Genomic DNA, 15,784 nt, shown 5'->3' on the forward strand with positions numbered 1-15,784 from the left:
CAGCAGAACCCAATTGGCTCGGAGGCCACAGGTTTCTTAAAGTTGCAGACAACTAGGCAGATCGAGATTGTTCTAATGCAATGAAGTGGATCCGTCTTTTCACAGTGTGGACTAGACAACCGCCTTCCATGCAGCAGACGAAGCATTTCCATTTGGATTCCCTCGATCACAGATAGGTCATCTCCCCATGTCATATTTAGCTAAGAAAGTGATATTTTTATTGCCACAAGGGGCATAAATTGAAAAGGATCGCAAGTCCTTCTTAATGATTAGAGGGAGGTTTGTTATATAAGCTTAGATCTCCTTTTAGGGCTGTTGGGGACTGATAAAATGTCAGACAAAAGCAGATGTAGTGAGGGGTGAAGGAAAAATAAAGCATTATTGAAACATCCTCCTGTAAGGTTCTAATATTATTATTGGAAATGTGGCCCACAACCACGGCAGACTGTTCCTCCTTTTGTTCTTCCTCCTGTCCCACACCAGTAGAGTGCGAGTTCAATCCACATTCTCCACCCCCCTTTGCAGTAATCAATGCCTGTGCAATCGCTCTTGTAGGGGCCAGCTCCTTCATGCTGAAAATATTGCATAGGCAAGTCCAGGGTAATTGGTTCATGACACACCAACCGTGGGGACTCTGCAGGCAAGTCTGCCCCACGGTATTAATGCCTAGAGTGAAATAATACGGATTTTATTAAAAACCACCTCATCTTAATTATAAGAATTATTTGGTTTTAGAAATTGCTTCCACATTAAAAGAAACTGTCACTTTTCAATCAAAATAATTTTTTAGGTATACATTTAAAATAATTTTCTTTGACACCATGAATTTTTAATTATATTTATTCATTTTTCCGCATATTTGCAACAATTTCATTTACATAACAGGCAGTTTATTTTGTGGAGGCTGTGAGACGGACGATGATTACTCATTAATTCAGAGAAGAACCCTGTGGGGTTTTATAGTTATTGATTTTCCAACATGGAAAATTATTTTAATACTTTATTGCTGCCTATCTTTCTTATTTGTGAGCCACATATCTGTTGATTACACATGTCTGTGACTGTGTGTGGATGGTGCAAGCTTAAATTATATTTCACTGATATTTAAAAGTAAAATACTCTGTTTTATGCCCCCCAGAGAATGTTCCAAAGTCAAGGGAATCTGAAATCCATATTAATTTTCTAGGCTTATGTAGGCTATTTTATCAGTGTTTTACTGTTTCCCCCCCCCCTTTTGCTTCTTCTTGAGACATATGTACTGCCTTAAAGCTGACTAATGTTCAGCATTAGCTGAAATGGCTAATTTCTAATATCCAATATAAACAAAGCCAAAGAAAATCTCTACTTCTTCATTTCAGATATGGATGTTTTAAATTACCAGGAAAAATCAGGAAATTGGAAATCATCAATTAAAAGCACATTACTTCTCAAGTGAGAGTTTTAATTTACAGAAAATATTATCTTGCCCTTATGGTGTATTAGCTTATGGCGGACCATTAGGTCCAGCCGAACATCTTCTTTTGAAGATAGAGCACCGAATACATTGTCCAGGTAAAATCTGTACTCTAGAGACCATGTTAATGTTAAACTGTAGTGTTTAATCAACTTAATATTTTTAGTTCCAGCAATGTGTCCCTTTATTTTATACATACTAGTATATATTGTGCACGCTCATATTTTTTTTTCTAACACATCTCATTAATGCTTGTCGGAAGGCTTGCTTGTTAAAGATAGACCATCATCATCATAATCATATAGGGAACTTTTCTGGATGTTACTCAAATTATAGGATATGTTGCTAACTATTTGCACTGAGTGATATGAATGCTAAATTATACTCATTTTCTTTTCTATATGGATTTATAATTAATAGACTAAAAAGGTATTAATCAAAAGGTATTAAAAGAAACATTTCCAGTCCTGTTAACTCCTTGAGGGAGGGTGAGATTCTGTCATATTCACTGCTACATCCCTAGTGCACAGTACAGTTTGGGGCTCACTGGAGGCACCTGATAAATATTGGTTGAATAAACTGATGTTTAATTCAAGTGCTAGATATGTGAGACATGATGTTGTTGATTATCAGACATCCTGCCTGGAGGCTAGTCCTAGTTTTGCCATTAACCACCTCCATGGCCCTGGAAGAGCTTCAACTCTCTAGGACAAATGGGCTGGGGCACCTGGGTGGCTCAGTCGGTTAAGCCTCCAACTCTTGGTTTTGGCTCAGGTCATGATCTCAAGGTCCTGGGATTGAGCCCCACATTGGGCTCTTACTCAGTTAAGAATCTGCTTGTCCCTCTCCTTCTGCTTTTCCCTGCCCTGACTCAAAAAAAGACAGAGAGAGAGAGAGAGAGAAGGAAGGAAAGAAGGAAGGAAGGAAGAAAGGAAGGAAAGAGAAAGAAAGAAAGAAAGAAAGAAAGAAAGAAAGAAAGAAAGAAAGAAAGAAAGAAAACCTTTTTAAGAAATGGGCTGGACTAGAACTTGCTGTTCCTTTCTAGCACGTTTATCGAACTTTAGAGCTCTGTGTCTCTAAAGGTTGCTTAAAATTCTGAGCAATGTTAAAGGATATAAAAAACTTAATCAGAGTGATCATTCTTTTGAATTAAATTTGCATATCTAAGTTATAGTTACTATGTCCAGAGATTATTTACACATTGGAAACATGTTTGTAGAGAAAATTCAACCCCCAGATCTAGGCTTAGATTATTATAGATTTGAATACAAAAGGAGTTGCTGCTTTTATCTGATCTAAGTATTGAGTGTTAACCTAGGTAGTTAAGAAAATGGCAATGTGAAATTTTTAACATAAAAACAAATTCTCTATTCAGTAATTTTTTGACTAAGATTAGAAAGAGAGAAGCATACCATTGGTCCAGGGCCAAGGCCAACTCCTTTTCCAGGATCGTACTGAGCTGCAAAGTTCTAGAGGGGAAAAAAACACATTATATATATTAAAATTACCAGCTCTGTAGTTCACTTTCTCATACTACTTGTAAATATTTTTATGTTGTTGTTTAAAAGGGAACAATATTTTTATCTACTTATCAGTTTATAATTCCATATTGAGCTAAATTCCTAAAAAGTCAGGAGAAAACACAAGTGTAAAATCGAGTCCCCACCTTGTTTGAAGTGGGAAGCTTCCCTACCTTATTTTTTCAAACCCTTTCCTAACCTGCTAATCACCTCTCCCCTCTTCAACACTGAGAAAGGGGAGCTTTCTAAACTTTAAGTCATTGGAGACTCCTGACAAATTAAGCAGAGACCAAGAGGTCACCTTCGCATTTGAACCTGTTGCCCGCTCCTCCAGAACTACACACAAGGGACTAAGAGACCTTTTTCTTGCTGGAGTTTCAAAAAGGATATAAAGAGTTTTCAAGTTTAGAGGAAAATTAAATTAAAATGCCCCTTGGAAGATTAAACTTTTAAAAAATAGTTCACAGTAATAACTTTACTGTTAAAGATCTCTCTTATAGTAGTAGATCTATTAAAGAAGGTGCTTTTTAATGCACTCAGTAGATAAGCAATCATAATAAGATCTTTTGGGGGAGAAAGGTCTTATTTTACTGGCATACAGTTGGGTATTAGAATCAAGCTTCTGATTCATAGTGCTAACCAATTAAGCAAATATGTTTTCCTTCCTGCAGTGAGGCCATTTGGCACTCATACCATTGTTAAAGACATAAAGCTAAAAGAAGATATTAATGAAAAAGGGAAATGTACTTTTCTCAAATTAGTTTCAAGCAAATTAAACCTAAAACTACTTTGAATGTTGGTTCAGCAGACTCCAAGCCAAGGAGAATAAAAAGAGTAGGATGTTTGTGAAATTGCTGAAGATCAGGGATTTCACTTATAATTCAATCTAATCAAACTCTTTAATAATGCAACACCTCTTATTTGTGCCCTACTGATGAAAGATATTAAATCCCCAAATTAAATAATAGTCATGAGGGCTGCAGCTACCTTCAGTGAACACAAAGACCAGTCCTGTAATTGACAAGGGCTCACAAAGAGACCGGGCAAAGCAAACTCTTGAATGAAGAAACCAAAGAAATGAAATAAAATGTATGAATATCCAAATAGCAGACTCTCCCTTAACTGCTAAAAATAAGTTCCATAATGAGCCTTCTTTCAAAAGAGGTATAAGACACTGAAGTTCGCTGAAAGTTAGCAGTACTTAAGACACCTTACCCCGCCAAGACCAGGGGGGCCAGGAGGACCAGGTGGACCAGGAGGGCCTGGGATGCCATCGTCACCATCTCTGCCTGGTGGGCCTGGTGGACCCTGTTTTGTAAAAAGTGAAATAGGTCACAGGTAGACAGACCCCCATAGAAACCTATACATATAAAAAGGAGACCTAAGAATACACGTGGTAAGGTCAGTTGTTCCAGACCTGTCAATGTGCAAGTGGTAAGAAAATTTAATATGCCATATTTGTCACTAATTGAACTTCACTTATGACATGGGTCTTTTTTAGAAGGAGGTTTAGTGACTGATACACAAAGAAGACACAAGACAGACTAGTTCCTCTGGAAGAGGGATAGCTCAGCCTTTGAATATTAATTCATAATGGAGTTCCAGGATTCAAATAAAGATGGAAATTATAGCTACCATTTATAATTCTATAAACTTCATATGGAAAATAGTGCACAGTGATATACTCTGTATATTTATTGTCAGTTTCAGACTGATAAACTTATTCAACTGTTTTGGTATATTATGTATGAATGGTAGATTAATTGATATGATAATTAATAAAGTCACTTAGTCACAAGGTAGAAAATCCTGCAGATTTCCTACCATTAATACTATGTTGTTACAGTAATTTATTGACATAATGCTACCTCTAATAGACTGTTTGAGTGGAATACATTTTAGAATGCACTTCCCAACAGATACGAGATATAGGTATTGATATATTGGCAAAAGTGTCATATAATGTAGTTATACATGCCAAATAAGCCTAGCAGGGAGATCAAAGAATACCATGGATAAATTGCACATTTACAAATTTAGACAGAAACATGTTGTTGACTGCTGTTTCACTACTATTCCCAGGCTACGTAAGAGATCTTACTTGAAAAGCAAACAAAACCTGTGCAAAGAGAGGACTGTGGTGGTAGGTAGATACATTTCCAATATGCATAAGTTGGACAGGTCAGCTGAAAACAAAGAAAGACAGACCATGCAAAGAATATGGCTGCTTATAATAGCTTTGCTTTCTAAAAAGATAATCTTGATCTAAAAAAAATAGTGATTATATATGATAATGCTCATTCACCTCTTCTGTAGGACATTACCTGCCTAAAAGGTGGTGCAAATATCTGAATACATAATACTCTTACAGACTGTCAAGTTTCCTGTAGTTTCTAACCTGTAGTTATTCAAATATGGCCCAAAGCTTTTTAACAGTTCAAAAATTACACACCCTTTCTCCACGTGGTCCTCTATCTCCAGCTGGGCCCTACGAGGAAGATACAAACAGCACAGTAATAAATGTCTAAGCAATTTCCACTGAACAAGCAAGCATTCTTGACAATAATTAGTCGGTAAGACTGATCTAAACACAATATTATTAGAAAATAGCTGTAAAAATGGCATGATACAATAGAAAGCAAGTATATTGTTTTTATTATAATTACATGTAATGTTTTTCAACTGGGAGACTAGAGGCTGCAGTCTCCAGTCATTAGGCCAATATTATAACTACTATTTTTAGAAATATGATTTCTGTGGATAAAATTACTGTTTTGTTACATCGTTAACAGTATATTTATACAGTCAAAGCCCTATAAAATAAACTTTCATTTACTGCCTATAATTAATATAATACTCATTCCATCTCCAGAATCAAAACAAGTTTTTTTCCTTTAGTGTGTAAATCACCAGTTTGTATGATATAAGTGTAATTAGAGATAATTCTGGAAGATAATAAAGCTTGGTTATCTTAAACATCAAAGCTACTTTATTTTATGGTTTAACTAATGCATATCCATGTGAGCAAAATCTTGACAAAGTATTTTCCTTCTGTAGTTTACTATAAATTTAGTTAAATTAGAAGTTATTTCTTATCATTTCAGATATTATGGAAAAGTACTGGACTCTTACCTTCCTTGCAGTTGCCTAGAAAAGAATAAGAAATAATTATGAGAAAAATTGTATATTTTTTTAAATGGCTCTCATTTCTGTGTAGTATACAACTATATCTACAGAGTATATACATTGTGCATACCATTATTCCAATATTTCAACGTATGATTTCAAATTTTATCAATAAATTAAATAAAACATGTTCAGAACCAAAATGCATACTTATCTGTAAATTACGCCTCAAAGTCAATTCATGAACTAAGAATTTGTTCCTAATACTGTTGCAAACGATTCCAAGGGAGTAACAAGATTCTCTAGTTCTGCGAAGTCTCCTGCTTTGTAGTAGCGGATGCTTAAAACCCAAACTTCCACTGGATTATTTATTCTGTTTCTTATGAGCGTTCTTGTCAGGGTGGTCTCATTCAATAGCACCGCCCATTTTGGAAATTGGGGTGGGTACCTTCCAGGCAGCCAGCAAAGTTTGACTACCATAACTCTTCATGATTTTCTTGGAAATCCAGGTTGTTCAACACCAGTGTAGCCTCCTCTTCCTTCCCCAGAGAAGGCATTAGTGTGGCCAAAGCCATCCCGGTATTAAAAAAAACAAATTCTAAAAATAATTTTACTCACCTCTTGTAAAGCTGTAGAGGAAAGAGAAAAGAGGGAAATAATCATTAGTATCATTTCATTGATCAACAGTAGTGATTAACAAACAGATATATTAGTTATAAAATTAACTCACCTAATTAAAGGATCAAGTGTATTTTTTATTAAGAATATTCTAATGACTTGGAAATTATGCAGGTCAAAAGTATGGCAGGGATCAGCAGGGTGATTTGTTTGCAATATTAATATGTAAATATATTTTGAATTAAATTGTTAATTATTTACTATTTCATAAATGCTGTGAAATATTAATGTGTCTGAAGGATATTTCTAATGTGTAGTAATTAAGTTGGTAAACTGCATAGGTGGATCGCTGAACGTAAGACCAGAACGCTGATGAGGAAATAATTTATTGTTTAGACAGTTTGTGATACTTAAAAATCTGAAAAAGGGAAAATTTAGGGAACTATGTTACCTACATATTTTGTTTTTTTATAAAAGTTACCTAGTGCTTCACTAAGTTTATACCGTTCTTAATGTCCTTTTTCAAAAGGTCTAATTTGCAAATTAGTCACTATGAAAATGGAGCCATTTGGACATCTGATATTTTGCTTTAAATTGGTTCACTTAAATTAGGTAAGGTCATTTTACCAATATGTATCACTTTTGTCCCTGAGAAGGAATTGCTCAGCATAAATGGAAAAACTGTGGATTAAAGATCTTGAGAAGTAATGGGAAAAACACACTCAAGTAATAGCCCCCCCCCCTTTGCCATAATTGCTCTAAGTTCTTAAAGACTGAATTCCTCTCCTACGGTATAAAAATTATAGGTTAACACAGGATATAAGGGTGGCCAAGCTGGCAACAAGATGAATCACCCCTAAAAATTGCTTTAATTAGGTGGCCAAGAAGTGTGTCATTTGGAGTGAGAACATCTGTTGCAATAGTCACAATTCGGGAGGGTGGACCACATCCAGCACTGATATTTAAGGGTAATTTATGAGAATTACTTTTAAATTAGGAAAATGATATGTTTACTTCATTGTGTCCATCAGTAGGAAGAATAATTATGCCCAGGCTTGATTAACGGAACTCCTTATGATTTTGGAAATTTGCCTTTTAATTACTCAGACTGAGCCATTTTGAAGAAATGTGTGTTTGGTAACTTTTATTCCAGACTGCAGTTGGCTGTTGGTCAGAAGGTTAGTTGCCTCTTCTACCTTCAGACTTCCCTAGGTCTGTTTTCATCTTTCCTTTAGGAGCCAACTTTCCCCCATCCTCAGATCTCATAAAAACAAAATTGGTAATGTGAATTTGTTCTATACAATTACTCCTTAGTATCCACAGTGTGTAAACTAAAAGTGGACAAAGGGAGAAAACACACACACACACAAATACATCGTCAATGATGCAATGGTAGACACCGTGGCATGTGGGTGGAGCAAACTTTTTGGAGTGTTGGGTGTGGCCAGACACTCCTCAGACCCTATTAAGTCAGTATCTTTGTCTGGTAATTAGGCAGCCATTTTCAAAAACGGACTGATTTTCTTCAGTCTATCTTGACGCAAAAGTCTGGTCATGAAACATATGGCTGAAAGTGGCCCCGGAGTCCATCTAATCTGCATTCCGCATTTTAGAAAAGGCTCAGTTGGACTTGCCCGAGGTCACATGGTAAATTAGTGGACAAGTCATTGGAAAATCCCGGGTCTCTTAAGTTTCGTGTCCGTGTTGATATTTTCCAACTTACTGTGTTTAGAATGTCTGATTGTCATTGAGAACATGATAAAGAGGTAACTTTCAGGCTCAACGAAAGACGGAACAGATTTTAATTAAATAATGTTACCATTTCCATGACCAGATAATAAATGGAGAAGCTAATTCTACACTTCAGACTGTATCCGTTCCGAGTAACATCATTTTCCTTCCCAGGATACACTGACTAGCTACGGGGAATGGCTTCAATCAGAACTGCAGGTCACCTCTCTGTGTAAACCTGTACGGTCTCTCATGGGGATTCCATTCGCGTGAGGCCTGGTCCCCTGTGCTTTCACCGTCCTCCCTCCAGAGGGCGCCTCATAGTTATCAACATCATCCAGGCAAGCCTTAAACCGCCCAGAAGAGCAAAGCCCTTAGGGAGTGAGTTCTATATTAGTAAATTCAAGGGCTTTCTAACGCAGGCCTCAAGTTTTACAAGGTAGGCACCAGTGCAACCATGGGGACTGTTAGTTGTCAATATCTCACCCTTAGGAAAAAGACTTTCTGCTCTCTTTGAGCCTTACTGATCAGAGGATCCAGATCAAATTAAGACTCACTTCGAGTTGAGAGAAAAGTTCCTTAACTTTTGGCGAGGATTGAGCCTCTTCTGTTTTCATTTCTAAAATAATTTCCACGTTTCTCATCCATGCCTGCGTTTCTCCACATGCCAGGGAGCCTTCCCTCCAAGCTTGACCTAGAATTGACTTTAGGTTTCCTTTTTTCAGACCAGGGTGACCACCCGTCTAATCTTTCTCCCCCGTCTGCCCCAAACAAGCCGAAGGCACTTACATTGGCATGTTGCTAGGCACGAAGTTACTGCAAGCAGCAACAAAGTCCGCGTATCCACAAAGCTGAGCATGTCTACCACTTAGACATGCAGACTCCTTGTGTCGCAGAGCCCCTGGGTCACCGGCGGAGGTATCACCTGGCGGGCGCAGGCATGCAGTCGTGGCCAGTACCTCCAACTTAGCTGAAACCTCCTGCCGCCTTGGTGCTAAAATAATAAAGCCCGGATCTGCCCTATTTATACGGCCAAAGTTTCCCTGGCCCGAGGGTGCCTCCAAAAGCGCCTCCACCAATCGGAAGGCTGGGGCTGGGGGCCCGGGCAGCCACAGCTGGGAGGAGACTGCGGGGGCGCAGAGGAGGGAGGGAAGGGGGGAGGGACGTGGCCACGGGGCTGGCTTCTTAAATTGGTTCCATTCTTTTTGAGGACGTGGACACTTTTGAGGCTTTCAAGGGGAAACTCTGACTCGCTGTCTGCATACCTCCGCCCTCCCCATCCCCCCGCCATTCCCCGCCCTTTCCAAGTTTGGAAACACTTTTGGACACGTCGGAGCGCTCTGCAGACACCGACGTGGGCACACTTTGCAGATCTCTGGGCAGCCGGGCAGCTGTAGAAGGGACGGTAGCCCGGAGATCAAAGCAGGAGCTGTCCAGCCCTGCCTCACCTTGTGCCCTGCGGGCCACCCGCAGGGTGGAGGGCGCCCGGCGGGCGCAGAGGAAGCAAGGGAGGAGGGAGCGGGGATTCGACAGCGTGGCGCAGCCAGAGGCCGCCCTCCCCCCGCCCCCTCTCCCCGTCCCCTCACCCCGCCTGCGCCCAGCTTTTTCCAGCTTTGGGGCGTGTGTGCTCCCACTTTTTCAGCAGTAACACTCTTTCTCTCTCTTCTGGCTCCGGGAGAGGGTGAAAGGGAGGGTTCTGTCTGTGCAGGGTTGGGTTGGAGTCCGAGGACGCCTACCGTTGGGGAGGAGGGGGGAACAAGCGAGGGGTAGCGTGGCACTGAGCACTGGGGAGGATATGCTTTCGCACACTAGACTGGACCCAGCCATCCGGGAAGTCCTTCGACCTCTACTGAGGCCGACTCTCTGCTTGGGCTTTGGAGATTATCTGGCCCTGCAAAATGAGTGCAATTGACGACCCGGACGCCTCTCTTACGGAGCCTCTCCTTTCTCCGTCCTTTCCCCTTCAGGTTTCCACTCTCCACCTCCTCTTCACAGATGCCTTGTCCTCGTCCGGATTTACCAGCTCCACGTTGAGCCTGGACTCAGATCTAACTCTCCAAAGAGTCCCCCAATGCCTGGACCTCCGTGTGCATTCACTGACCCCACTCTTACAGGTAACGCCCAAGCACGTTCTTGGCTTCCTCAGGGCTCCCCTCTACAAGTTGGGGGAAATGCCCAGCCCATCTAGAGGCACATCACTCTGAGATGGGGCCCGTCTTCTCTGGTCACACCCCAAGCAGCGCCCTCATCAATGTGGATATTAACTCTCTCCGGAACACTCAACTTCCTTCTCCCCTTTCAGCCCTATCCCATTCTCTGCTCCTCACCAGGGAGAGGAGGAGCTGGGACCTTGACCCTGTGCTCAGAATTGAGGGTGAAAGGCCTCATTGAGAGCTCCTGAGAATTGTGAAATACTGGGGGCAGTCAACTTCAGTGGATGGCCCTTTCCCCAACTCTCTTGAGATGTCATTCCAGGCCCATAAGGCTGGGGCTGCGCTTCTGCCTGCTCTGCACCCCCAACGAGGCAGTCATGTGCTACTCAGAATGCCATGGGCTCCCAGAAGTCAACGTAAAAGGGGCATCTTTAGGTCAATTCCCTCTGTGCCAAACAGAAGTGAGCGGGCTGCAGTTCCTTGCTCCCCACCCCCACTCCCTTTCTTTCTTTCTTTTTCTTTCTTTTCTTTTTCTTTCTTCCTTCCTTCCTTCCTTTCTCTTTTCTTTCTCTTTTCTTTCTTTCTTTCTTTCTTTCTTTCTTTCTTTCTTTCTTTCTTTCTTTCTTTCTTTCTTCCTTCCTTCCTTCCTTCCCTTCTTTCTTTCTTTCTTTCTTTCTTTCTTTCTTTCTTTCTTTCTTTCTTTCTTTCTTTCTTTCTTTCTTTTCTTTCCCCTATCTCCCTATCTCTTCCTTCCTTGGTTGGGTGGTTGGGTTTTGTTTTTTTGGCTGTGCTTTAAGGAAGAAATTTCTGCCTAAGTTAACTCCATCAGCATCTGCTATAAACCATAGGGATTGAATATTCTTAAACTGGTTGCTTCCTCTAAACTTAAAAACAGGTTAATGGAAACAAAAGGGAACAAACAGAACTATAATAAACCCTTCTTTTATTCTATTTAAAGGCACTGACTTGGGAGATAACTTGGAGAGACTTTTTGCAGTAACATGGAGGGGAAGGAATTTGAAAGGGTATCTGGTCAGTTCTAGGAGGGTTTTCACAAGAAGGAATCCACAGTCAAATCTGATAGTTTAAATTGGAGAACATTTTGTGGAAGTGCAACTATAATTTCTTTTTTAGCATAAAAAATGCTCAGCTAGTTTTTGAAAACTAGAGAAATATCAGTTCAAGCACACATTTATAAACTTAAAGGAAAAACATCTCTGCAGAGTAAACTGATATCTTGAAACACATTCTTGGAAACTGATGCAAATACAAACGCTGCCAGGCTCCTTCCCTGCTGATGTGGCAGGGTTTGAAGCAGGCAATCGTCAGCGTTTGGTGGGAGGCCCTGGAACTAGACAGAACAACGAAGATGGTGAAAACCAAAGAGGAATTTTTCTTTTTTAAGCGGAAGACTGATTGCAGTCCCAGCCACTTTTATACATTATTTTGACTCTTTCTTACTCATCACTCATTTGGGGAAGATCGTGTTTACAGTTAGATCTCTGTTAAATATTTTGTGCCTCAGAGGGAAGCTTTTTGTGTCTAAGGGGGTGGGGCTGGGAAGAGAGCTGAACCAAAGCCTAAAGGACTGTCCTGGTGATGGCTGCCTGGTGAGGTGGCTGGGGATTGAGCAGGAGGAGAAAGGAGTGAGGGAGTAGATGGGGGAGATGCTGAGGGCTGAGGAGTGGAGGGGTAGAAGAAGGGAGGCAGAGATCAGTCTTCTGCTGCTTAACAGTTAACACCTGGGTTCCTATTCCTCAAGTATTCTCTGTTGCAAAACAGATGGTCTCTTCAACTCCCTACACCCCAGAGATTTCAAACGGGGCCACACCTTAAAGTATGACATGAGAGTCTGCCTGCAAAAGGGATGTGAACAGCTTGATAAAGCCTTGTTGCCTCACACTTTTATACCTTTCTTTTCTTGGATCAAAGTAAGCATCGGACTGATGTCTCTTTTCAAACATTTGTTGAGGATCTACTCTATGGGAAGCCCCAATACTACCCTCTCTCATTCTAGTTCGAGTTCGAGTTGAGTTAGTTGTCAGACCATTGCCAAGAAGGGATTAGCTGATAATTAAGGCAGTAGCTGACAAGGTTTGAGGGCTGCCTTCTCTCTGTGGTATTTGGAAGACATGGAGATCCCTGACTTACATCCTATCAGCTGGTTTATTCAGTTCCCACTGATCATTTAAATGTATAGTCATTCAAGTAATATTTAGTGTTGTGCCAGGCACTGTACTAGTTGGGGGGTTTATAACTGGGAAACAGAATGACATGGTCATTGCCCTAAGGAGGCTGGCTGATAGTCTGTTGGAGGATAGAAAAGAGTATGGAGAGGACTATCATGGGGGAAGACAGGATGCTTTTGTGTTTATGGGAGGATTTAAGATGGATACCTCATCTAGACTTAGGTGGGTAGAGTCAAGGAAGGCTTCCTGGAGAAGGCAGCAAGCTCAAGCTTTAAATATGAATAAGATTTAGAAGAGACGGGGGGGGGGGAGATCCAGGTACAGAGGCATTAGAAAATGTGGCAGTTCTGAGGAATGGAAGCATTTCAGCATGGTGGGATGATGGGGTGTGGGGGGGGGCAGAGAATAGGGAAAGGAGCTAGAGATGAGATTGGTGGATTTGGCAGGAACCAGATCAAAAAACAAAAGCATGTTTAAACTGTATTCTGGTGTTTGTGTTTTCTAAACTGTGCTATGGGGACTGTTTGGATAATTTTAAGCAGAGAAATTATGTAATGAGAGAGTGTGTCTAAAAAGATGGTTTCAGCTGCAAAGGAGCCAGTGAGGAGGCTGCAGCAGTAATTCTGCCCAAAACCAATGATGGTCGGGACCAAGGTAGTGCCGTTGGAGCTGGAAGTAGTCTGATGTTTGGTTGTGGGGATCGAGGGAGAGGGAGGACTGGAGGAGTGTCACCAGGTTTCTGGCCTTAGCAACTGGCCGCCTGGAGGCACAGTCCATTGAGCTGGGAAACATTTGAGGGGAAGACTTGAGGTGAGGGGAAGATGAAGAGGCCAAATCTGGTTAAGTTCAATGTTGGGTGACTGTGGACCACCCAAGTGGATAGGTTCCGTAGACAATGAGCTACATAGGCCTGAAGTCCAAAACTTATACTTTGTCTAGGTTTATGGACAAAGGAGTCAAAGACATTAGATTACTGATATCGTGGAAGTGGATGAAATCCCCCAAGTTGTATGTGTGTGTGGAAGTGGACAATAGGAAAAACCCAGGAAAAAACCCTGAAGAGGTCCAGCATATAAGCAATGGACAGAAGAAGGGGAAAATGCATCCAGGTGACTGAGAAGGAATAGCCACACGAGATGGGGGAAAACCATAGTGTTTCCATCACAGAAGGCAATGAAACAGGTTGTGTGGGGGATGAGAGTGTAGTTCTTTGGTTGTTGAAGTTTCATGTGCTTCTGAGAGGTCAAGTAAAGGCTGGAAAGACTACATAAATTAGCAATCTGGAGGTCACTTGTGATCTTGGTAAGGTGGTTAGAATGGAATGGAATCCAGCTATGAGAAGGTGGAAGAGTGAGGTAACCAACACATCTAGGGTAGAATTGAAGTTACACCGACAGTATAAAAGGAGTTGGGGGAGAGCTGGGGGTATAGTTTAAGGATGATGTTAGGATTCATTTGGTGGAGAATTATGTGTTAGAAAGAGACCATCCGAAGCAGATGTTTAATCATAACACAAAACCCCATTCTAAAGACTTCCATTGAAATGCTATTCTCCTTCTTTAGGCTTCCCACATTATATCCCTCCTCATTTGCTTTTTAGCATTGAAGCAAGGAGCAATTAAGTGCTTGCAGATTTTTTTTTTTTACTTGATAGTGAATGATCATTTTTTTTTTTCAGGAGTTCTCTTTAAAATGTGTAGACACAGTCAATTTATCTCATAGTTTATGAATCCCAGCTTAATCTGGGGAATTAATCTGGGATTCAATGTCCCATTTTTCAAGTTTAGAAATATGAAATAAGGGGCGCCTGGGTGGCACAGCGGTTAAGCGTCTGCCTTCGGCTCAGGGCGTGATCCCGGCATTATGGGATCGAGCCCCACATCAGGCTCCTCCTCTGGGAGCCTGCTTCTTCCTCTCCCACTCCCCCTGCTTGTGTTCCCTCTCTCGCTGGCTTTCTCTATCTCTGTCAAATAAATAAATAAATAAAATCCTTAAAAAAAAAAAAGAAATATGAAATAAATAATCACTTCTTTACTTCTGCAGGACTCTGACTATTCTCGTGTACAGTTTATATGGATATATTTGTTTTGTGATATATTGTTATTGACTCTTCTAAGCCCTGTAATTCCAGAGGAATATATTAGGGCACACAAATTTCAGCTCTCAATTAAGTCCACCTCTTTCTTTGAGAAGATGCTGATTACATTTCTTCAGCTAGTTCCAAATGTATCCTTAAATTGAAGAGCACCAGAATGCTGATGCATTCCAAAAGTCCACTCTGGCTTATTAGAACTTTGGTTGGCTTGGTTTCCAGACTCATATTTTTCAATTCATTTCAAGTAGCTGGAAGAAATAAGGAGACTTTTACTTTAGTTGCAAGAAAGATTCTGGGTGTTGGTAATTGATTGATTCACCCATTAAGTTGAATTGAGATACATTCTCTTTGGTTCCTACACTGCATGCAGGAAAAGAGTTACAAAGACTTAATTATATTTGATACCATATTTAGAATTTATAGAATTTATATTTCATCTTTTAAAAATAACCAGCAAATTAAGTTAACAGTATTATTGATGAAGTCTTTAGAGGTTAAAATTCGATCTTGACCTTTGGAATTCTCTATTTGCATGGATAATCTTTCAGTTAGTTAATGAGCCATCATTAACTCCCTATTATATTGTATGCTAAGTACTATGCTAGGAATTTGACACAAATTGTCTCAAACCTCCAATAATCATTATCTAAATCTTGGGGGGGGGGTATGTTTTATTATTCCCGATTTTAAAAGTAAAAAACCTCAGGCTTAGGGAAGTGAAGTGACTTGTCTAAGGCTTCCCAGATACCTTAGAATGCGTCAAGTCTCCATCGTACATTTTTTTTTTTAATTCCAGTGTAGTTAACAGTGTTATTTAATTTCAGGTGTACATACAGTGATTCAACAATTTTATACATTACTCAGTGCTCATTAATGAAATGTCTCTTAATTCCCTTCAC

At 40.4% G+C, this 15,784-nt stretch overlaps 1 protein-coding gene across 1 annotated transcript in view; it reads right to left on the minus strand.

The window, feature by feature from the left end:
• COL1A2 (collagen type I alpha 2 chain) overlaps positions 1-9,460 on the minus strand; it is a 35,065-nt gene extending 25,605 nt beyond the window's left edge. Inside the window, exons 1-6 of the mRNA XM_045793235.2 lie at positions 9,238-9,460; positions 6,718-6,728; positions 6,106-6,120; positions 5,426-5,461; positions 4,189-4,281; positions 2,866-2,922 (exon numbers count right to left, since the gene is read on the minus strand). Of these exons, the coding sequence (XP_045649191.1) occupies positions 2,866-2,922; positions 4,189-4,281; positions 5,426-5,461; positions 6,106-6,120; positions 6,718-6,728; positions 9,238-9,307 (282 nt within the window). The 5' untranslated portion in view covers positions 9,308-9,460. The remainder of the gene's footprint in view (positions 1-2,865; positions 2,923-4,188; positions 4,282-5,425; positions 5,462-6,105; positions 6,121-6,717; positions 6,729-9,237) is intronic.
• Between the last annotated feature and the right edge of the window lie 6,324 nt (positions 9,461-15,784).

This window comes from Ursus americanus, chromosome 3, assembly GCF_024610735.1.
Source record: "Ursus americanus isolate L20-20 chromosome 3, mUrsAme1.1.p, whole genome shotgun sequence".
NCBI classification, from domain to species: Eukaryota; Metazoa; Chordata; class Mammalia; order Carnivora; family Ursidae; genus Ursus; species Ursus americanus.